An 18,722-nucleotide genomic window follows, 5' to 3' on the forward strand; every position below is an offset into this window, starting at 1 on the left:
CAATCTAGGATAAAATCATAAATAATGTTTCAATGGAGCTTGGAACAAAACATTTAACATCAACTAAAAGAAATAAGGTATACAAAAGTACATACGCATAGAAGAGAACTTGGTTGACCAGCAACACTGACGTCACATTTAGTCAACATATCGTTTTATGCTTTGGCCGTTTTTGTTTGAACCTTTTTATGTAAACAATGCAATAAAAAGGATTTCTGAAAACTCGACAATCTTGTAAAAAATGTATGTATCTATCGGATAAAATTATTTTTTTAGGGCTGATAGGGCTAACTAGCTAGTAATATCAAACGGAATATCAAAATCGAGGAATATCAACGTCTTGTTGTGTCCGTCAGTATATTTACGGTATATTTTGATAATGAGAAGGTATATTTGAGTATATTTCTGTGGGTCAGGCGGTATATTTTATTGATAAATCCGTGGTCACACTGGTGCCGGTAAGTAAAATGTGCTAAGTCAACAATAACAAAAATTGTTTTATTAGGAAGAGCCTAAGTTTGTATTTATTAAACAAAAACCCGATCACATAAATTTGAAACCTGAACCCTAAAATGTGTTGTCTTATCTTATTGATCGTAATGGCCGATTTACGAAAGGCGTGTCAGGATACGTATACTGCCGGAATGTGTACCTAGCAATATACGTTTTCTAGTGTACATTTGTGTGTATGTCGATACGTACATACAATACAGCCACGCCACCCACTCCCACTGAGTGGGATGTAATGTATGTTTTACAACTGAATTGACGAATGTAATGAATGAACAGGACGTGGATATTAATTGAGTTGCGTGTGGTTGAATTTTAAAGTGCTACCAAAAGACCAAACAGTCGGCTATGAGATTGCACTGAGCCCCATACCCTACCCGTGTGAATGTGCGATGTGAGATGGAAACTGTATGTATGTGTTGTGGGTGTGTAGAGAGGGGCAGTAAGAGTAAGAGAGGAGCAGTTACAAGGGGTGAGTGACACAAAAGTTGCCGTAAGTTAGGGGTTGGTTATGAGCGGTGCGGTACTTGGTACGTCGGTTGCAGCAGCGCGGCTAAAACGTTGATGAACTGGCTACTTATTGAGAAAGGATATTGAAAAATGTTTAACAAATACTCACTGTTGACTTAAACTATGTAGTAATCCTAAATGTAAGTACGCACACGGAGTCATGAAAGAATACATATATCCGTATATATGTACATATATGCATATACATATGTTCAAATGTATGATGTAGAGGCATCCAATACACCCATGAGTACACCTATCCCTCCCATAAAAATGCCTGTGTGTGTATACCAAATGCATTTTCGGTCTTTTTGTATATTGCAGAAAATCAGGAAAGGAAAAACAAAACGAGCAAATGAAAATGCACTATATTTGAGCAACATACATTGGTAAAGTTGTGTAGCATTAAAAACGAGATATAATTTTAGAGCATAATGATATGTCTGGAATCCATATAAGCACGGATTTGAATGAATTCAGTGGCGTGAGTTCCGGTTCTGCTTCGATTTCCCTATCATCATCTTCAAGTTCGTCATCAGCATCGGCATCTGCATCTGCATCGAGCTCCACATCATCGTGTGAAAGGAAAGTGGTATTGTACTAGGAGGGAACATTAGCAGCTGCCCGATATTAAAAATTGGCACTAAAGATTTAGTCTTGTTTCAAAGTAAAGACCCCTAAACTATTAGAATGTCGGCGCAAATAGCACCAAAGATGTTGAACGATAGTATGCCGGACTCAATTCATAAGAATAATCCTGGGCATCATCAAATGATCGAACAGCCAAAAGTTCATGCGTCGTCGATGCCACTAACCGACGATCCGCGAACATTGCAATTGGCGTTGGAACTATCATTGGTCGGGCTAAATGACAATCAACACTGCTATGGCCAACCTGCACTACCCGTCACGATACACAACGACTTTGAAATAGGCTCCATCAATGTGGTGCCGGCCGTTTTCTCTAAAACGGACAACACCCTGCCTCTATCTGGAGTATCTGGTTCCGGTCTTTTATTACCCACTGCCGCTACCGTTGGCGTTGAAGACCGATCAAAGAAGTCTCAAAATATGACCGAATGTGTGCCAGTTCCGAGCTCAGAACATGTCGCCGAAATAGTGGGTCGGCAGGGTAAGTGCCTTTAAATGTAAATAAATATTCCGTAGACATAAAATATATGTGTGTGTGTGTGTGAACACTGTGAATGTTGATAGCCATATTATCTGGATATATGTACATATCTATATACATATGTATTAGGCAAGACATTGACAGATCAGCACACAGGCCAATGTTTATAATTCGAATGGCAAGACCACATCTCAATTAGCTGACGCTCGATCTTCGACTTCTTTACTGATACTTAAAAATAAGTCAACGCCGTCTTAGGTGACTCTCCCTCTTCCAGTGGGGGTTGGCTTAGCGAAAAATCGCACCACTTAGTGGGACTCGTACTTGCAATGTTCGATACATACATATGTATGTAGTCCATTCCATTCAATTGTGAAAGTTATTTTTTCCACCAGTGTCAGCACTACCAAAGAATTATTTAATGGCGCCCTTTAGGTCGGCCATATTTGTATGAATCTGTTACGAGCTAGTTCCGTTTAATGAGCAGCTTAATGAATATATTTGAATGTTTATTTGGCTGCATCTGTAGTTATCTCCAAAATATGGTAGAAACAGACAGTACGACGGCCCAATATTGAATTTCTTATTAGATTAACATCAACAGATTGTATTTTGTTTGATAATTACCGTTTCTCCATATTTAGGGTGCAAGATCAAGGCTTTAAGGGCTAAAACAAATACATACATCAAGACTCCAGTTCGCGGAGAGGAGCCGGTATTTGTAGTTACTGGTCGCAAGGAAGACGTAAACAAGGCAAAACGAGAAATACTTTCTGCAGCAGATCACTTTAGCTTGATACGAGCGTCTCGAAAACCTTCGATTGAGGGTCACAATAGCGGATTGACGGGAAATATGAACGACTCGGGCTCATCGGGATCGAGTGGCAGTGCAGGTCCTGTATCGCGAATGCAGTCTGGACCCCCATGTTTGCCCGGCCAGGTTACCATACAGGTACGTGTACCTTATCGGGTTGTGGGTCTTGTGGTTGGACCCAAAGGTGCCACAATTAAACACATCCAACAGGAGACACAAACATACATTGTGACGCCATCGCGCGAGAAGGAGCCTATTTTTGAGGTGACTGGTTTGCCTGACAACGTAGACACGGCCCGAAAGCAAATTGAAGCACACATTGCCCTTCGAACTGGATCCGGGTCTGGAAATGGTGCTGGTGCTGGTACTGGCGGTGCTGGACAAGGATGTGAACTGCTCGATACGCAGGAGTTTGGGACACAGCCAACAATAAATTCATTAACACAGATTCTGAACGATGATCTAAACTCGGAAATACTGTCATCCATCTACAAAAGTGTTATCTCGCCTGCTCTGGACTATGGCGATAACACACTAAAGATGGTTGGTGGCACTGTGGATAGTCTCAACATGAATAATGTGAAACTAATGCCGGATCATCATTTAAGGAACGGTTATCAGAAGTCGGAATTAGCTGACATGGACATGCCACCGATTGTATTGGCTTCAGCCACATCGGATAACCATTTTTCAGCCAGTGAAGCTCAAATGCCACCAGCAAAAGTTACTAATGTGTACCGTATTACGAACAAAACCTTGTCATTCTGTCCACCGACATCCGCGTCTATGAATTCCAACTCTGGCTCAAATATACTAACCAGATCATGTTCATCAGCGTCCTCAACCGCTTCGACAAAGAGCACAAACAATAGCGCCAACACTCCTCCAGAACTATTGAATATATGGAAAAACATAAGCGACTCGATTGATGTGGATGAAGGCATTGGAGACTCGCCGAGCATTTGGAATCTTCCAGCGAACACTATACCCACCGCCCATTGCTCGCCCACAACCTCAATAAGTCCGACGGACTCTCTTTTGGGGCTTGGAGAGCACTCAGTAAACCAAAATATTTCTCGACACATTAGAGAATCGTCATGTACCAGTCAGCAAAGAGCAGCCTCGGTTCAATTTCAACCCAATTCCAGCACCGACAAATTATCTATGCAGCGCGAGTGCTTTGTGTGCAACGAAAATGAAGTAACCACAGCGTTGGTTCCGTGCGGCCACAATATGTTCTGCATGGACTGTGCCAATCAAATCTGCGTTTCCATGGAAGCCGCATGCCCGATTTGCAACTCAATTGTTTATCACGCGATGCGCATTTTAGGTTAAATATAGCCCTAAATAAACAAGGTTTCTGTTTAATCGTTGAGCGATATGAGGTACAATCCAAGTTAGTTCGCAAAATTATTCGCATATTTTGTAAATCAATTGATAATTAATTTAACTTAAAGATACATATAACGAAATCGTTCAAAATAATATTCCTTGCTTTTTGGAATACATATGTACATGTTCTGATTTTTTGGCAGTAGCTTCCGACGCTATGTTCACATAAAATGCATAAATTTCGGATATCGATCATCTGCAGGGTTTATCCTCAAAGATTCGATCACTTGTCGAAAACCAAGTCATTCTGAGAACATACATTTTTTGTAGCTGCCACAGAAAAATCGATCAATCATCAATCGATCTGCGATTCCACCTTAATTTCCGATTATTTGTTGTCGAAAGATAAATGTTCTACCATTTATTTTCTGCGTTGCTACCATTAACACAAGAAATATTTAATTTAAATTTTTTCGTTTTCAATGCCAGATTGCTTTTTAACCCTTGCAAATTTTGTGCAGCGGGCTAGTTGAAATTTCATTGAAAACTTTGTTCACGTTTTCCCATTTTATACCGTATTTTCTCTTAAAAAAATTATAAGGTCAAAGATACAACAACATCTTTTCATGCAATGGCTTGCTCTAATTTGATTGTCGTGTGAGATGATATGATTTAGGAAATCGTATATTTTTATATTACAATATATGTATGTATAAGTTTTAAAAAGAAAACATTTTCAAATAGGTTTGTATGTATGTATAGGTACTTACATACATATGTAGGAGTGAATAATGTGCTTCAAATTTCAATCAAATACTTTTCACAAACCAAATGTTTTTGCTTCAGTGTTTCGAAACGATTTAAGTGATTAGCTCCAGATTTTTATGGTTATCATATTGTAGCAACATTTTTAGACGACATACATAAATACATGCATTCATACATACATACATATGTAGGACACAAATATGAAGCGATAATGGTAATTCTCGCATTAAAGAATTACAAAATTTATAAAAACGAAATTTCAAAATTAACTTGGGGTCTAAACACTGAATGTACGACACTAGTTTACAGAAAGGAAGTAATACAAAATAAGTTGACTGATAAATAGGCATAAATATTAAGACCAGCACATATGCATACATAGATAATGTCAGACACAAATATCATATAACAAATTATATTTATTTATAAATATGATGCATTGTATGTATGAGCAACATGTGACAACTACCTATATAAAGCTTACGATTAATGTGAATAAAAAGACTTATATATTTATAGTCAATCATATTTAATATTGATAATACAGTGTCTATTGCGCAGTATACTAGACGAGATAATTAGCCACATTTCCTGACTCCTGTTCTGTTTCAAAACTACACTTTTGTTATACATACATGAAGTATGAACATTTTAAGATTACATTACCCAAGATTGTAGCAATACATATGTATATCTAGTCCACATTATCTTAATAGAGGCTGTTTTTCTCTTAGTTATTATATTTGATTTTATAAACAATTTTAAAGGTCAAAGATACAAACGAGTGAGACTAAATAAAGTTTATTGAAAGCGCAAAACATACATTTAGCATTATTAAAAATACATCACATTTAAATAGTACAATTTAATTTATTAAATGAATCATAAAAAATGTATGAATATAAAGCATATATATATATATATATGTATACGTACATTTTCTATGATTTTACATAGTCCTAAAAGAATATTCTTCGTAATATATAATACTAATATAAGACATAGGTACAGTACGTTTCCATAAATACGAAGGATCAGTATTTCAGAATTAATTAACTATAGAATCAAAGTACTATAGTGGGGAATACATAGTTTGATTGTTGTATTTATTTTTTAACCTGCACCAATGATTGGGCCAAATCCAAAGTATATTTTGGAAAATATTTACTTTATCTTATTAAAGGCTTTGGTTCATCAACAGATTAAATTAGAAAATTTGCAATAAGTATTTGTTACTGTTTAAAATTAGAATATATATTTAATATTTATGTTGTTATTCAAATTTCACTACTTTGTTTGTCACAACTACAGAATGACTTACAGTCTGAGCAGACCAATACAAAGCTATTCTTGCAAACAAAACTGCTAGTCGAATGTTTCAATTATGTTAAGAATTTCTACCAAATGGTCTCTCTGGTAAAATTATGGTCTTAGCAATTTTTGGTGCTATTAACAATTATCATTATAATAAATTGATTAGAGAGTGTGAGTGCTGAAAGAAAGTGAATATGTATGTTAGGTTACATTACTCGACAAAACTGAACTTTTTTCCGCTTCGAAGCAAACCGACTTTTTTCAGTAGATTGGGAGCTTTAATTTTTTAAAAGAAAAATGTTTTTTTTAAGAATTTTTGAATACTGTATATTTATTTTTAAAGCTTTTACAGAGCTTTTTTAAAGCTTTTGATCAATTAACTTAAGTATCTTACATTTGGTTTTAATGAACTTTTCCTTTCTGAAAAGCTAATTGATGCAGCTATAAATTATACCCAAATATTAAGCTTTCAAATGCAAAAATTATGATCTATGTGCGGTATTTTTTTTCAAAATTTTGTCTTTAAAAACTAAGGAAAAGTCGAAAAAAATATATCCTGGGTCCTTTTTTTTGTTTATAGGTGCATTAATTCAGCGTTATTGTTATTATTATTAAGTTATTGTTGATTAAAATCTATTGAGAGACGGCGGATCTAAAATTGGTTGACAAAACCTCCAAAAAATCACATTGCATTTGAAAGCTTAAGCTGAAATCACAGTCTTTGGGCCTAATTTATATCTGCATCAATTAGCTTTACAGAATGGAAAAGTTCATTACAACCAAATGTAAGATACTTAAGTGAACTTACTGAAAAAAAGCGTTACCTCTGAAAAAAGCTTTAAAATAAAATAGCAGTTTTCAAAAATTCTTAAAACAAAAAGTTCTGCCATAGAAACAAAAAATTATCACTAAGCATGTTTAAAGTCACAAATCTATAAAACAAAATTGGGTTGGTTCGAAGCGGCGAAATGGTGTCGGGTAGTGTAATCAAAGGCAAACTCCTGCTTGTGTTTTGTTAGAGGAAAAGGTAACTCTAAATCCCACTATTTTCAAAATTCGGATTTAGTACCCACTGCCACCGATTTAAGACGAGAGAATTTTTTTGTTTTTAATTTGATAATTAGTTTTGCAAAATTTTACAAGATAGTCTTCCATGTTTTATATTTATTTATACCCAAATTCGAATAGTTCCTTTTCGTATTATTTCCTTGTGATTAGGCCCAAATTAAAACTTATTTTCAAGTTTTTTTGAACGGTTAACATACATAAATTTGTACGTAAATACCAAACTGCGAAAAAATATTTTTTTACTCAGTATATAAGGTTTTACATTAAACTTCTTATAGAGGGCGGTTAGTATATTTACAACGAATATTTTACAATGTAAACGGGAAAAGTACATATATAAATCAATAATTTAAACAGAACAAACAGAAAAATATATTTAACATACTTATATTATATCTATAAATATATATATATATATATACATAAAATATTTAAATATAAAGTATAAGATTAAGTAAGTTGCTCCTTAAAGAAAATATATATATATATATATATTATTAATTATCCATATTGTGTTCGAGAAAATATATAATATCTTAAAAGTACATTTCATAAATCGACTTTAATCGGCTTACTCTTTTTACAGATTAGTAACCAAACCAAGACATAAATGCCGAGAACCTTAACTTTATATGAGAAATATATATGAAAATAAAAATATATACATAGCAATGTATCCCTAACTGGTTATATAATAAATTTTTCGGAAATATGCGTTGACTTATTTTTACAACCGTTACTCGCAGTATTTGCAAATGCATAATTAGTTTGCCATTGATTATTTTGCCTTATTTTGATTCAAAACTGTAGACACTCTTTTAGGGGATTTTCCACGAGCTATTGTTTTGCCCCTTTCCTTTTTTTGTTCCAGGACCACCGAGAAGACATGACAAATGATTTTAGCACTGCTAAAAAATGTCCACTGTGCAAAATCAACACAATTATTCGCAGCCGCACTCGGGCATGACAAGTCATGAAATGGGAATAATCGTTAAGGGTATAAATCTTTTTAGTTATACTCGTACATTACGTCACTAAGCAAACAACACATACAGGCGTCAAATCGACTAAAAACTGCCTGCATCAAATTTTTGGACGATTGGCTCCCAGGCCTTCGGTCGGGAGCCGATAGCTTCGCCAGGGCACTCGGCTTTCTCCGGCTTGAGCCGAGAGAGACCGCCTTTGCAGCTGTGTCGAATATAAACCGTCTGCGTGTGTAGCTATACCTGTATGCGTGTTCTCTGACTCATGACGGGATACGAAAGCTAGACGAGCATTGCAAATGCATGTGTGTAATCAGACACAACAAAATATTTATCAATTCTTATTTTCCGAAACCGTCTTTGTTTTGAGTTTTCAGGTTACGTAAATGTGTGTGTGTCATGTATTCTCACATACTGTGCTTGTATGTGGGTTCTACAATTTTTGGCCTTCGTAAATACCTCGGCCGTGTCGAGTCGACTGACAGAATACATCAACAAAATATGAAGTCTGACGACGGGAATAGGTCCAGGGCCGGATTAGCAGTTGCCTAGGGCCCCCTACGGATAACAGAAAAAGTTTGTTGAAAAAACAAAACTCCAAATAATGAATAAAAAACATAATAGCCACTGAGAAAAATACAAAATAAAGGAGGACCCCCAAATTGATGGTTGCCCAGGCCTTGGTTGAGGGTTGATCCGGCCCTGAATAGGTCGAGTCTGGTTTTAAAGTTGTTAGAGGACACAAATACAGGCATAGTTACACACGCACACGGTTTATATTCGACACAGCTGCAAAGGCGGTCTCTCTCGGCTCAAGCCGGAGAGAGCCGAGTGCCCTGCCGAAGCTATCGGCTCCCGACCGAAGGCCTGGGAGCCAATCGTCCAAAAATTGTATGCAGGCAGTTTTTAGTCGATTTGACGCCTCTATGTGTTGTTTGCTTAGTGATTACGTGTACGTTGACGATATCATGATTTCATGATTTCAATCTCCGTAATTGTTTCCTTCCCTTTAGCTCCGTGCAATGAGCTTCCCGCATGAGTTGACCGCGGTCAGCTTCTCACCGCTGACATTTCAAGTAGGGTCATGAAAATGGCAAATATTGTGCGATCATAACTAGGAGTAGCGGATTTCGGCTTAGATGTTGCCCGAGCCCATATTTTACTTGTCAAATTCACTCGTCCATACGGGCTTTCTAACTGCTTACCCCATCTATCTATTTGTCATAGTAGCTTTAACATCATATTTTGCAGCACCTTAATGAACTGGCCCTATCGTTCTCGATCCTCGATCAAAAAATCGTGGTTTATAAATACTGAGTGCTACTTTTACAATTACTTAAGACTTTATTTAAGAAAATAATGTACAATATATAATGTATAATAATAATAACAATAACAATAATGTATATGTGTTGCTTCAAACCAGACTGACTATTCCCAGTCAATACGGCAGACTACCCAATCCATTTGTTAAGTTGCATAAGTTACACAAATATTTCTCTTATTTTTACGTATTCAACCAAAACGTCCCGTTTTTGTTGTTAGGTGCTCCTGATTTTACAAATTATTGTCATCGATATGTTTCACTTTCTCTTGTCGCATCCATTTCTGGGATGGTCCGTAAGGTTTTGCCGTTCCGAAAAATTTCCAGCTATTTCACCAACCGTCAGGGATGTTCCTAGTCCGCGCGTTTCTCTGCGATATTTATTCGATAATTTTCCAATGCAACCATAAATAACACTAGTCAACACTAGAATTAGGCTGTGGCCAAAAAAACCTTTTTCTGATAGATTTCGGGGTTTAAAATATTTTAACGAATTATAGTGTAGTTTTTTTTAAAGAATTTTTTAAAATCTGGTATTTTTTTATGTTTTTTTTCAGAGGTAGTGCTTCTATTTTTCACATAACTTAAGTATTTAAGAAATTTTGATTTTAAAAACTCGGGAAAAGTCGAAAAAAAAATAATTCTTGGCCAACATTTTTGGTTTTAGATAGACGCATTAATTAGGCGTCGTCTAAGGTATTGCTCATCAAAATCTATGGATAAACGGTCAGCTTTTCGGAACTGCAAACATCTTTGCAACCAGATATAAGAAACTTAAGTTATGGGAAAAATAGAAGCACAACATCTGAAAAAAACCATGAAAAAAATACCAAATTTTAAACATGACACAATAAAAAAAACGAGAAGGAACGTGTGAGTCGCTTCTCGGGACGCGACTCTACTTATACCCGTACTCAGTCAGTATATACATTTTTGAGCTTATGATTTTTAAGAATTTTAGAATTTAAATAAATTTTTACATTTTTTTGCTACATCTACAATGTATATTTTACATCTAACATGTAGATTATAGATGTACCATTTATATTCTACATCTCCTCCGCTAGGGGTTGTTCGCGAACTGAACGCGGAAGAGTGTGCGAGCGAGAAAGAGAATGAGTAGCGGTTCTCTGGCAGGGGGTGGCAGAGGAAGCAACAAAAAATGAATTTCTTCATTCTGGCTATAATTATGATCCGATCTGATTCAGATTCGGCAATCTGGTAGATATGGTCAATTTCTACGATACTGCGTATAAAAAATGTGCCTGCCACAGATTTTCGTCCTTTGTGGGGGCGGGGCGAAATTTTGAAATACACTTGTAGCAGTGTGATATCACATGAGTCTGGAAACCAAATTTGGGTACCCTAACTCTTATAGTCTCTGAGATCCAGGCGCTCAACAAGACGGACGGACAGACAGACATGGCTATATCGAATCGGCTATTGATGCTGATCAAGAATATATATACTTTATGGGGTCGGAAAAGTTTCCTTCTCTGCGTTACACACATCCACTTTTACCACAAATCTAATATACCCCTTAACTCTTTTTTGAGTACGGGTATAATAATAAAGTACTACAAAAGTTTTTAAATCCGGAAATCTATCAGAAAAAGTCATTTTGGTTCACAGCCTAAATAAAAAGTTCAATTTTGTCGAGTAGTGTAATTGACACCACAACGAAAAACTGAAATTCACTGAGAAACTGTAAACAATGACTGACAAAAAGACATGGGAAAAAAACAACAGCACACAGTCCATTAGCTGTTTCCGCTTATATAGAGATTGCCCAGTCCATGATAACGGGTGGAATCAAACCTGAAGAAATTCGAGAACTAGGCGTGTCGATGGAATATCTCAGTGAACCCGGAGAAGTGCGTGGTGGTGACCCACACGCTCCGAAGAGAAACGTGTCCCGGAGTCTTCCCACACGGAAGGAGTGGAAGCGGAAAGAGTGTAGATACCTGGGAGTTACTCTAGACATTCGCCTGACCTTTTCCAGACATCAAGATTGTTAGAGGTGTCCGGAGGCAGGCCAGCTCTACAGGCTCCTAAAACCCAACAGCAATCTAAGCCTATCTAACAAGATCCTCATCTACAAGGTCAGCTTGGCACCCGTATGGTGGTATGACTTCCAGGTGTACGGAACGGCAGCCAAATCGCCCCTGAATATGATCAGGGTGTTCCAGAGCAAGGTCCTCCGTATGGCAACTGGAGCTGACTGGTATATCCGCAACAGAGACACTGGGGTCGCCCCAGTGCGCATGCTGAGTGCTATTTGACAAAGCTTAGTCATCACCCGAACGTTTTGGCAACAAGACTCCCGCGAAACGGAACCTGATGTCGACTAAAACGATTTTACCCGGCAGATCTAGCTACTAGGAAAATTTAATATATCTTCAAACCACCTGAACCCTAGTTTCACAACCCCCTTGTAAGTAGAAATTGTCCATAGCCCCTTAACATAAGTTGCTACTAAAAGTAACAGTAAGTTAAATAATTTTTTTTCTGTGTTTGCGATATTTTTGTAACAATTTAAAAACAATGATAAATTAATGTAAACAAAAATTTTATTCTTAATAAACAACATTGTCCGCAATAATCTTTGTTATTTTATGCTCATAATCTATTTTTCCATGGATGGTTAATGGTGCCAGTGTGAATCGGTGTTTCATATCTTTCAAAAATTACCAACGTTCCCCCGGGAAGTGCTCAGTATGCAGAGGGCTTTATTCCTATATATATATACATTTAAGCCAAATCGGGCAGCGATAGCTGATGCATTATTTGAGAGAAAAATGTGTTGGGTAAAAAAAATGTATGTATATTTTTTCATTTTAACAGATAGATACCAGATTTGTGTTTGCGTTTTATTATTTTATGCTTCATTATGAGTTAAAATAGGGCACATTTAATGGAAGGATCGCTTCTCCTGTATTATTTTCCCTTGTTCCAAATCAACGAATTAGTTTACTATATTTAGAAGACAAGATAGTGGTATTACGAGTTCGATACACACTATCGATATACAAACATCAATAGCTTCTATACATGTTATGATTTTTTTTCGTCTGTCTACCGGATATTTTTTACATATGTGGTTAGAGTGCCGTGGCGGCATTCGCACTCAGTAAATCAACAGCATAGCTCCGTGCCGTTAAAAATGTAGGCTAAATTGTTGCCTATGACTTAAAATGCAGAATTAATGCATGAATTGTACTTGTTTTATACAGATACATCTGTACATTATATTTGATTGGAAAAGAACGTTTGAAGTGCAGTGCTATTTTTGTATCTGGATCGGACTGGGACTTCGGACTCCACGGTATGGGAGAGTTGTACTAAAGCCATATTTATGTACATCACAAACTGATAAAGGGGGTGCAAATAAAGGTTTTTACTTGCTGCGAACATATATGTATGTATACGTTTGTGACTGAATGTGTACATACATATGTATGTACATACATTCTTAAATATTTATTGAAATAAACATATGTGTGTACATATGTATGTACACGTCACAGAACAATTTTAAAGTATTTTAATAATATTAAAATAATAAAAATGTTTTGCTGTTTTTTTAGATTTCAAATATGGCTATGCTACAAGGAATCCAGTCTTATTTTTCTAAACTAAGTCCTCTGGCAGAAAAAATTTCCCGCGATATAAGTCAGGTGAAATCGGCTTACAGTCCAGATGATTGGCTTGGGTTAACTTTGCCAGAGCAGGAAAATATTGTCAACAATCATTTTATCAAACCTGAAATATATATTAAGTACTTCAATAAGACTAAACCGGAATGTTCACCGAAAGATAAAATCGACAGTCCTAAGCTGGGAACTCAAACTAAAGAAAATATTTCTAAAGACGAACACCAGCACAGGCATATGAACGACGTTATATATACCTTTAACGGTAAAAACCTGCACTCCTTTATTTTTCAGAACGTGGGTCTGAAAGTTTTACACGATGAAAATACAGGAGACTACCGCGATGAGCATTCGTTCCCTTTTAGCTACCGAACCAAATCACAAATAAATATTCCATCGGCTTTTAGTGATAATGTTGATATACATCCGGTTTCCACAGATGTGTGCCATCAAATTATCCTTTTAAAAGTCGAAAAGGAAACAATGCACGCTCGGCCAACAACTGATCTTAGTGTTGCAAAAGAAATTAATAATACAAGTCGGAGGGTATCGTCCATGCACGAATACGATCGACTAAATCAGAGAAGATATGATGACGGAACATGTAGCTTTAATACAGATGAAAAATCAAATCTCTTGTCCAATTTTGGCTCAAAAAATAGTATCGCGTCAGATTTGTCTGATGAAAATGAATCCAAAGATCTCTTTCAAGAAGAAAATGCTAAACTTCTATCCCCAGCAGTGCAAATACCGCAAGGCTTCGATTTTTTAAGTAATTGGTAGGGCCCGTATCACTTGTATTTGATTATAAAATGATTCGCAATAAAATACACATTGTCGAGAATTCATTATGAGAACTATTAAGTTGTTATTTGCCTCGAGCCCTCTAGACAAGATCCTTTGAGTTTAAAAACTCGGGAAAAGTCGAAAAAAATAGTTTAATTATAAATATAAAAAATAAATATTCTTGGCACGCATTTTAAGTTTTAGATAGACGCATTAATTAGGCGTCTAAAATTCGTTAACCCAACCTAAAAAAATGAAAAAATAGACGAAATACTTTTTGGAAGGTTGCGGGCCGAACTTGCCGATTGGGAACAAAGCAAACGAAAAGGGGTTGAATTGTTGGTTTGAACCTGAACCTGAAAGTGCTGCATTTGCCAGCTTTTCAGAACTGCAAAACAGATATAAGATACTTAAATTATGTGAAGCACTACCTCTGAAAACAAACATGACAAAAATACCGGATTTTTAAAACTCTTTAAAAACTATACATATTTTTAAATCCCTAAATCTAAAAAGTCATTTTGGTCCACAGCGGGATTTTTCAATTTTGTCAATTTTTATTGACAGCAAAAAAACGGCATACGTTTCTGCGAACAGTTTAACTAAAAATATAAACCATAGCTGAACTTCCTGATTTTCTCCAATCCTTACTTCATTGACAGTAAATAAAAATTACAAATATAAATATCCTATTATCAATATGAACTAGTTTCTAAGTTTCGATATTAATTTTATTAATTTTTGAAAAATGTATATTTAACAAATGAAATGTAACAAAGAACAGAATAAGGAGCTGTCTGCTTGAAAAACAAACAAAAATTTGTTTGTTCAAACTTTGGCCCATCCTGACAACATAAACACAAAATATCTACAATTGGCTATTAGTAGGTGTTTTTACAGCTCGCGTTGTAATGTACCAACCAGGAGTAGCCTTCTGTTTACGATTCTAAGGCATTCAAGTCAACGAATTGCCATTTTCTTGCAGGAAGCCCAGATTAAACTAACTTATCATAAGCAAGAGAAAACCAATGACTCTAGACAGTTTTTGAAAGTAAGTGGAAACATATTTAAGCTTTTACCATAAATGGTTTGTTTTTTAATGGATTTGAATGCTGCGAAAAGTTTTGGTAAAAAACATATAAGCTACCAAAAACAAAAACAAAAATAGACAATTTACGTCTCGTCTGCATAGATTTTAATTGATTTATGAACAGGCACATTCCAGAACTTGCATGTCACTCCACGTTGAAATCTTTAGCTTATCGGTGTGCTCTTCGTCCACATGCAATATTTCTAGGACTTCGAGCTTTGAAGGGGCACAGCATGGACGAGGCGCTCGACTGCTATCTTGTTGCCATATAAGACTTTGCAAGAGGGCATGATGATGGGCAGGGTTGTGGCGGGGTGGACAGCGGCCATGGCAATAGCCTGCATCAAACATTTTGGGTTGTAATATGAACTCAAAGCCCTTAATTTCCTTGAAGACCACATCCAACTGATGTCTACAGCATCGCTGGTGCACTTTGTAGCAACTATTATTCCACTTTTCCCTACGCCAGCCCATATCTTGGTCCGAACGATGATGAAAATAATTGTCGCTTCTATTATTAGTCAGCACTAAGTGTTGCACTCCGACTCCGACGTCACCTTCACGATGGCTTTGCATATCCCCGTGACCGATGATATTTAGGACTGGCATAAGATGAAACCGGTCACTGTCCGCGGATGCTGACTTGGCAGATGCTGTCATTAATGGAGCGGACGGGCTGACATCGCTTAATATGCGCGCTCCTATACTCCTACATCTATCGCATTGAATCTCTATACCCAAATTTTCATGACTTTTGTTTAACCAACCGCGAACAGCTTTGGTCACATCAAATTCCAGCCACTGGGTGCGGGTTTCTTCGTAATGCATATTTTCGAACTCTATTTTCCGGGACGCAAGCAGCCTTCGTCTATTTGAAGAAAGAAGCTGATATACTTTGAGATTCAATTTGCGGCTATGGACCCGCCCTCGCCTCTTCGATTCGTTACGCTGCTCAGCGTTAATGTCAATGACATCGCCATCTCCATCGTCATCGCTGGCATTACAATTCTTGTTGTTCTTGTTCTTCATCGAATTATCATTACCGAAATTCCGATTGAATTTTCTTTTGCCAGTTGCGGTTGCCTGCCATTGTCGATTGGTCGCAAGGGCTGAACTATAGAGTAGCATTAGCCTTATATTAGCCTCATCAATTTTATCGTGGTGAAAGTTGGCATCATTTACGTTTGTCAGCGGAAAGTGCAATAGAATATTGGTCTTATCACTTGGGTTAAATTGGATGTTCTCATTCGATTTTCTTCTCTTTGTTTGTCTTAATCCGCCCAGGTTTTTGACAGATCGCTTATGACGCCATCGTTTCTGACTTATGTCGTTAAAACTATTAGTTACAATGCTTAATATGTGTAAATCCGTGAGAGGGAACGACGCTCCAGAGTCGTCACTTAAATAGCTGACCCCTCTTCCATGATTGGTTCTAAGGCGGTCTAAGTATTCAACGTATTTTCTTGAGTATTCTACTTGGCTTATGTTCACCTGTAAATAGAAAAATTCCATGAAATAGATTTTTAAATACATGCTGATTCACTCGTTTACTCGCACGATTAAACGTTCGATCATCGAGTAGACACAACAAAGCCATACATACATATGTACATACATTCTTACATATGTATGCAAATTAAAAATATTCCTACCTTTCTCATATCTGGTAGCTTCTTCAATCCAAGACCATTCATTACCAGTCGCTTAAGTTTTGATTCATCAATCCGGTTACCGTTCGGCGACTTGTTGTTATAATTTTTTGTATTATTGTGGCTCTTGGCTTCCTGGCCGGCATTTCTTTTGTATCTTTTACGGATATTCTCAATTGGAATTGGAATACTGTTATTCTTCAACTTATTCTCAACTTCCATTGCTGAAATATTTGAGTTGGTCGACTGGGTCTCAGGGTGGCTTAGAATAATCAGACTATATATATTTGAACTTGTATTAAACGGCGACTCTCCCTCACCTCCTCCTCCTCTACTACTTTTTAAACTATTTTGTTGAGCGGAGATATCATTTATGTTTCTTTTAATGTTGTTACTTTTGGTTTGAGTTTCAGTTGATTGTAGTTGTTGATTGTTTAGACGGCTCTGGGTTCCACCGTTTGAACTTTGTAATTGCATACTCGTGTAGTTATAGCCAATTTCCACGCTAGCTTGCAGCGTATGGGCATTGTCGTTAACGTAAGCATTTGAATTTGACATTGGGCCAAAAATAGCTTGACCATTGGCTTGCAGGATCAGGAATGGCAATAGGAATATAATGACTAAGCATACCTGTGTTAAATTGTACAACGAATACTTTAGAAATGTAGTGGCAAGAGTATGCACTATAGCAAGCTTGGATTCAATCTGATTTGTACTCGACGCTGATATCAAAGTATCTGCCGGCCGTTTGGCACCTATTATATTTGTGGTACGACTGAAATAACAGTGGCAAAGAATCCATCTAGAACAGGTCGGCCTATCGCGATACAAGTGTATCTGTCTACAGGCCAAGCCATTTTTTGTACCCCTTGTAACGCAACCGCATTTATACAGATTACACCTTTTCGGTGCTTTTCGATAATTGGCCGGAAAATTTGGTTTACTCTCTATTATCATGTTTCTTCAACATGGCCATCAAGTTTCTGTGTATGATAATAATACTATGCTGTTGGTAATGGTAATATCGCCGATGTGGTTCGTCTATCCTTTCGCAATGTACACAGTGAGCCTCATTTTAGAATGACATCAATTTGTTCAATTCTTAGTATGTAAATTCACACATATAGTATAGTATGTATATGTAGGTATGTACATATGTATACGACAACGCACATTCCACACGTCATCTGTACAATACGTTGCTAGAGCATCTGTTTTCTTCCAGTTTCAAGAGTTGGTATTGCGGATGTACATATGTATGTATGTATTCAAGAAAACAACACAAAATACTGTTCCGTTTTAGTATAAGTAAGTAAATGAATGATCACAGTGTTTATCAAAAATTTGTACATATTTTTTTCTTTTTCACATTTATCAACAAATGCACGTCGCGGCGGCGGAACCTGTTCGATTGTACGGTTACGGCTGGTTCGGGCGTCAAAATACGACTAAATACTTAGTCGACTAAAATAAGATAGCAAATGCTTACTCAACAACAGTATAAACAGACTCTTGCCACTCACACGCCCACACGAACCAGCAGACACAGATACTCTTAAAAGCGATTGGAGATTCAGACACGCACACGAGCACGTTTTGTATGGTACATCCATGTGTGCATACTTGTGTATATATGTATATGCTTTCCATTTAGTGAATACCCCAACCTACATCTTTTCGTCAGCGTATGAGTACATGCCATACTTATTACAGAAGCTGATGCAGATGACACTCGCTTATAATTCTAGTGACTGACTGGTAAAAAGGCAGTATTGGATTGGATGCTAAA

The 18,722-nt window shown here is 36.7% G+C and overlaps 3 protein-coding genes across 5 annotated transcripts; 2 read left to right on the forward strand and 1 right to left on the reverse strand.

Annotated features, from left to right (window-relative positions):
- Positions 1 to 482: 482 nt before the first annotated feature.
- Positions 483 to 6,707, forward strand: LOC111070822 (RNA-binding protein MEX3B). Its single transcript, XM_022361778.2, has 3 exons — positions 483 to 1,160; positions 1,345 to 2,152; positions 2,797 to 6,707. Exons 2-3 carry the CDS (start codon positions 1,711 to 1,713, stop codon positions 4,299 to 4,301), a joined length of 1,947 nt encoding a protein of 648 aa, XP_022217470.1. The 5' UTR covers positions 483 to 1,160; positions 1,345 to 1,710; the 3' UTR covers positions 4,302 to 6,707.
- Positions 6,708 to 12,797: 6,090 nt separating this feature from the next.
- LOC111070795 lies at positions 12,798 to 14,256 on the forward strand. Of its 3 annotated transcripts, none has more exons than XM_041593394.1 (3): positions 12,798 to 12,920; positions 12,989 to 13,080; positions 13,343 to 14,256. In XM_041593394.1, exon 3 carries the CDS (start codon positions 13,352 to 13,354, stop codon positions 14,189 to 14,191), a length of 840 nt encoding a protein of 279 aa, XP_041449328.1. In that variant the 5' UTR covers positions 12,798 to 12,920; positions 12,989 to 13,080; positions 13,343 to 13,351; the 3' UTR covers positions 14,192 to 14,256. The 3 variants fall into 3 exon arrangements, with proteins under 3 accessions (XP_041449328.1, XP_041449325.1, XP_041449326.1); XM_041593391.1 differs by having other exon boundaries at positions 12,799 to 12,920; positions 12,989 to 13,173; XM_041593392.1 differs by having other exon boundaries at positions 12,799 to 13,173.
- Positions 14,257 to 15,265: 1,009 nt separating this feature from the next.
- LOC111070840 lies at positions 15,266 to 18,379 on the reverse strand. The gene is made up of 2 exons (XM_022361801.2): positions 16,937 to 18,379; positions 15,266 to 16,775 (listed from the first exon to the last, which is right to left on the reverse strand). The coding sequence occupies exons 1-2, from the start codon at positions 17,888 to 17,890 to the stop codon at positions 15,399 to 15,401; spliced, it is 2,331 nt and encodes a 776-aa protein (XP_022217493.1). The 5' UTR covers positions 17,891 to 18,379; the 3' UTR covers positions 15,266 to 15,398.
- Positions 18,380 to 18,722: the final 343 nt, after the last annotated feature.

This window comes from Drosophila obscura, unplaced genomic scaffold, assembly GCF_018151105.1.
Source record: "Drosophila obscura isolate BZ-5 IFL unplaced genomic scaffold, ASM1815110v1 contig_187, whole genome shotgun sequence".
NCBI lineage: Eukaryota > Metazoa > Arthropoda > Insecta > Diptera > Drosophilidae > Drosophila > Drosophila obscura.

Excerpts from the sequence above, each read along its gene's own strand:
- LOC111070795 (XM_041593394.1), top strand. The coding sequence starts at position 13,352 with ATGGCTATGCTACAAGGAATCCAGTCTTATTTTTCTAAACTAAGTCCT.
- LOC111070840 (XM_022361801.2), bottom strand. The coding sequence starts at position 17,890 with ATGATAATAGAGAGTAAACCAAATTTTCCGGCCAATTATCGAAAAGCA. Across the intron at positions 16,776-16,936 it reads AGCTACCAGATATGAGAAAG|GTGAACATAAGCCAAGTAGA; the intron begins GTAGGAATATTT and ends TTCTATTTACAG.
- LOC111070822 (XM_022361778.2), top strand. The coding sequence starts at position 1,711 with ATGTCGGCGCAAATAGCACCAAAGATGTTGAACGATAGTATGCCGGAC. Across the intron at positions 2,153-2,796 it reads CGAAATAGTGGGTCGGCAGG|GGTGCAAGATCAAGGCTTTA; the intron begins GTAAGTGCCTTT and ends CTCCATATTTAG.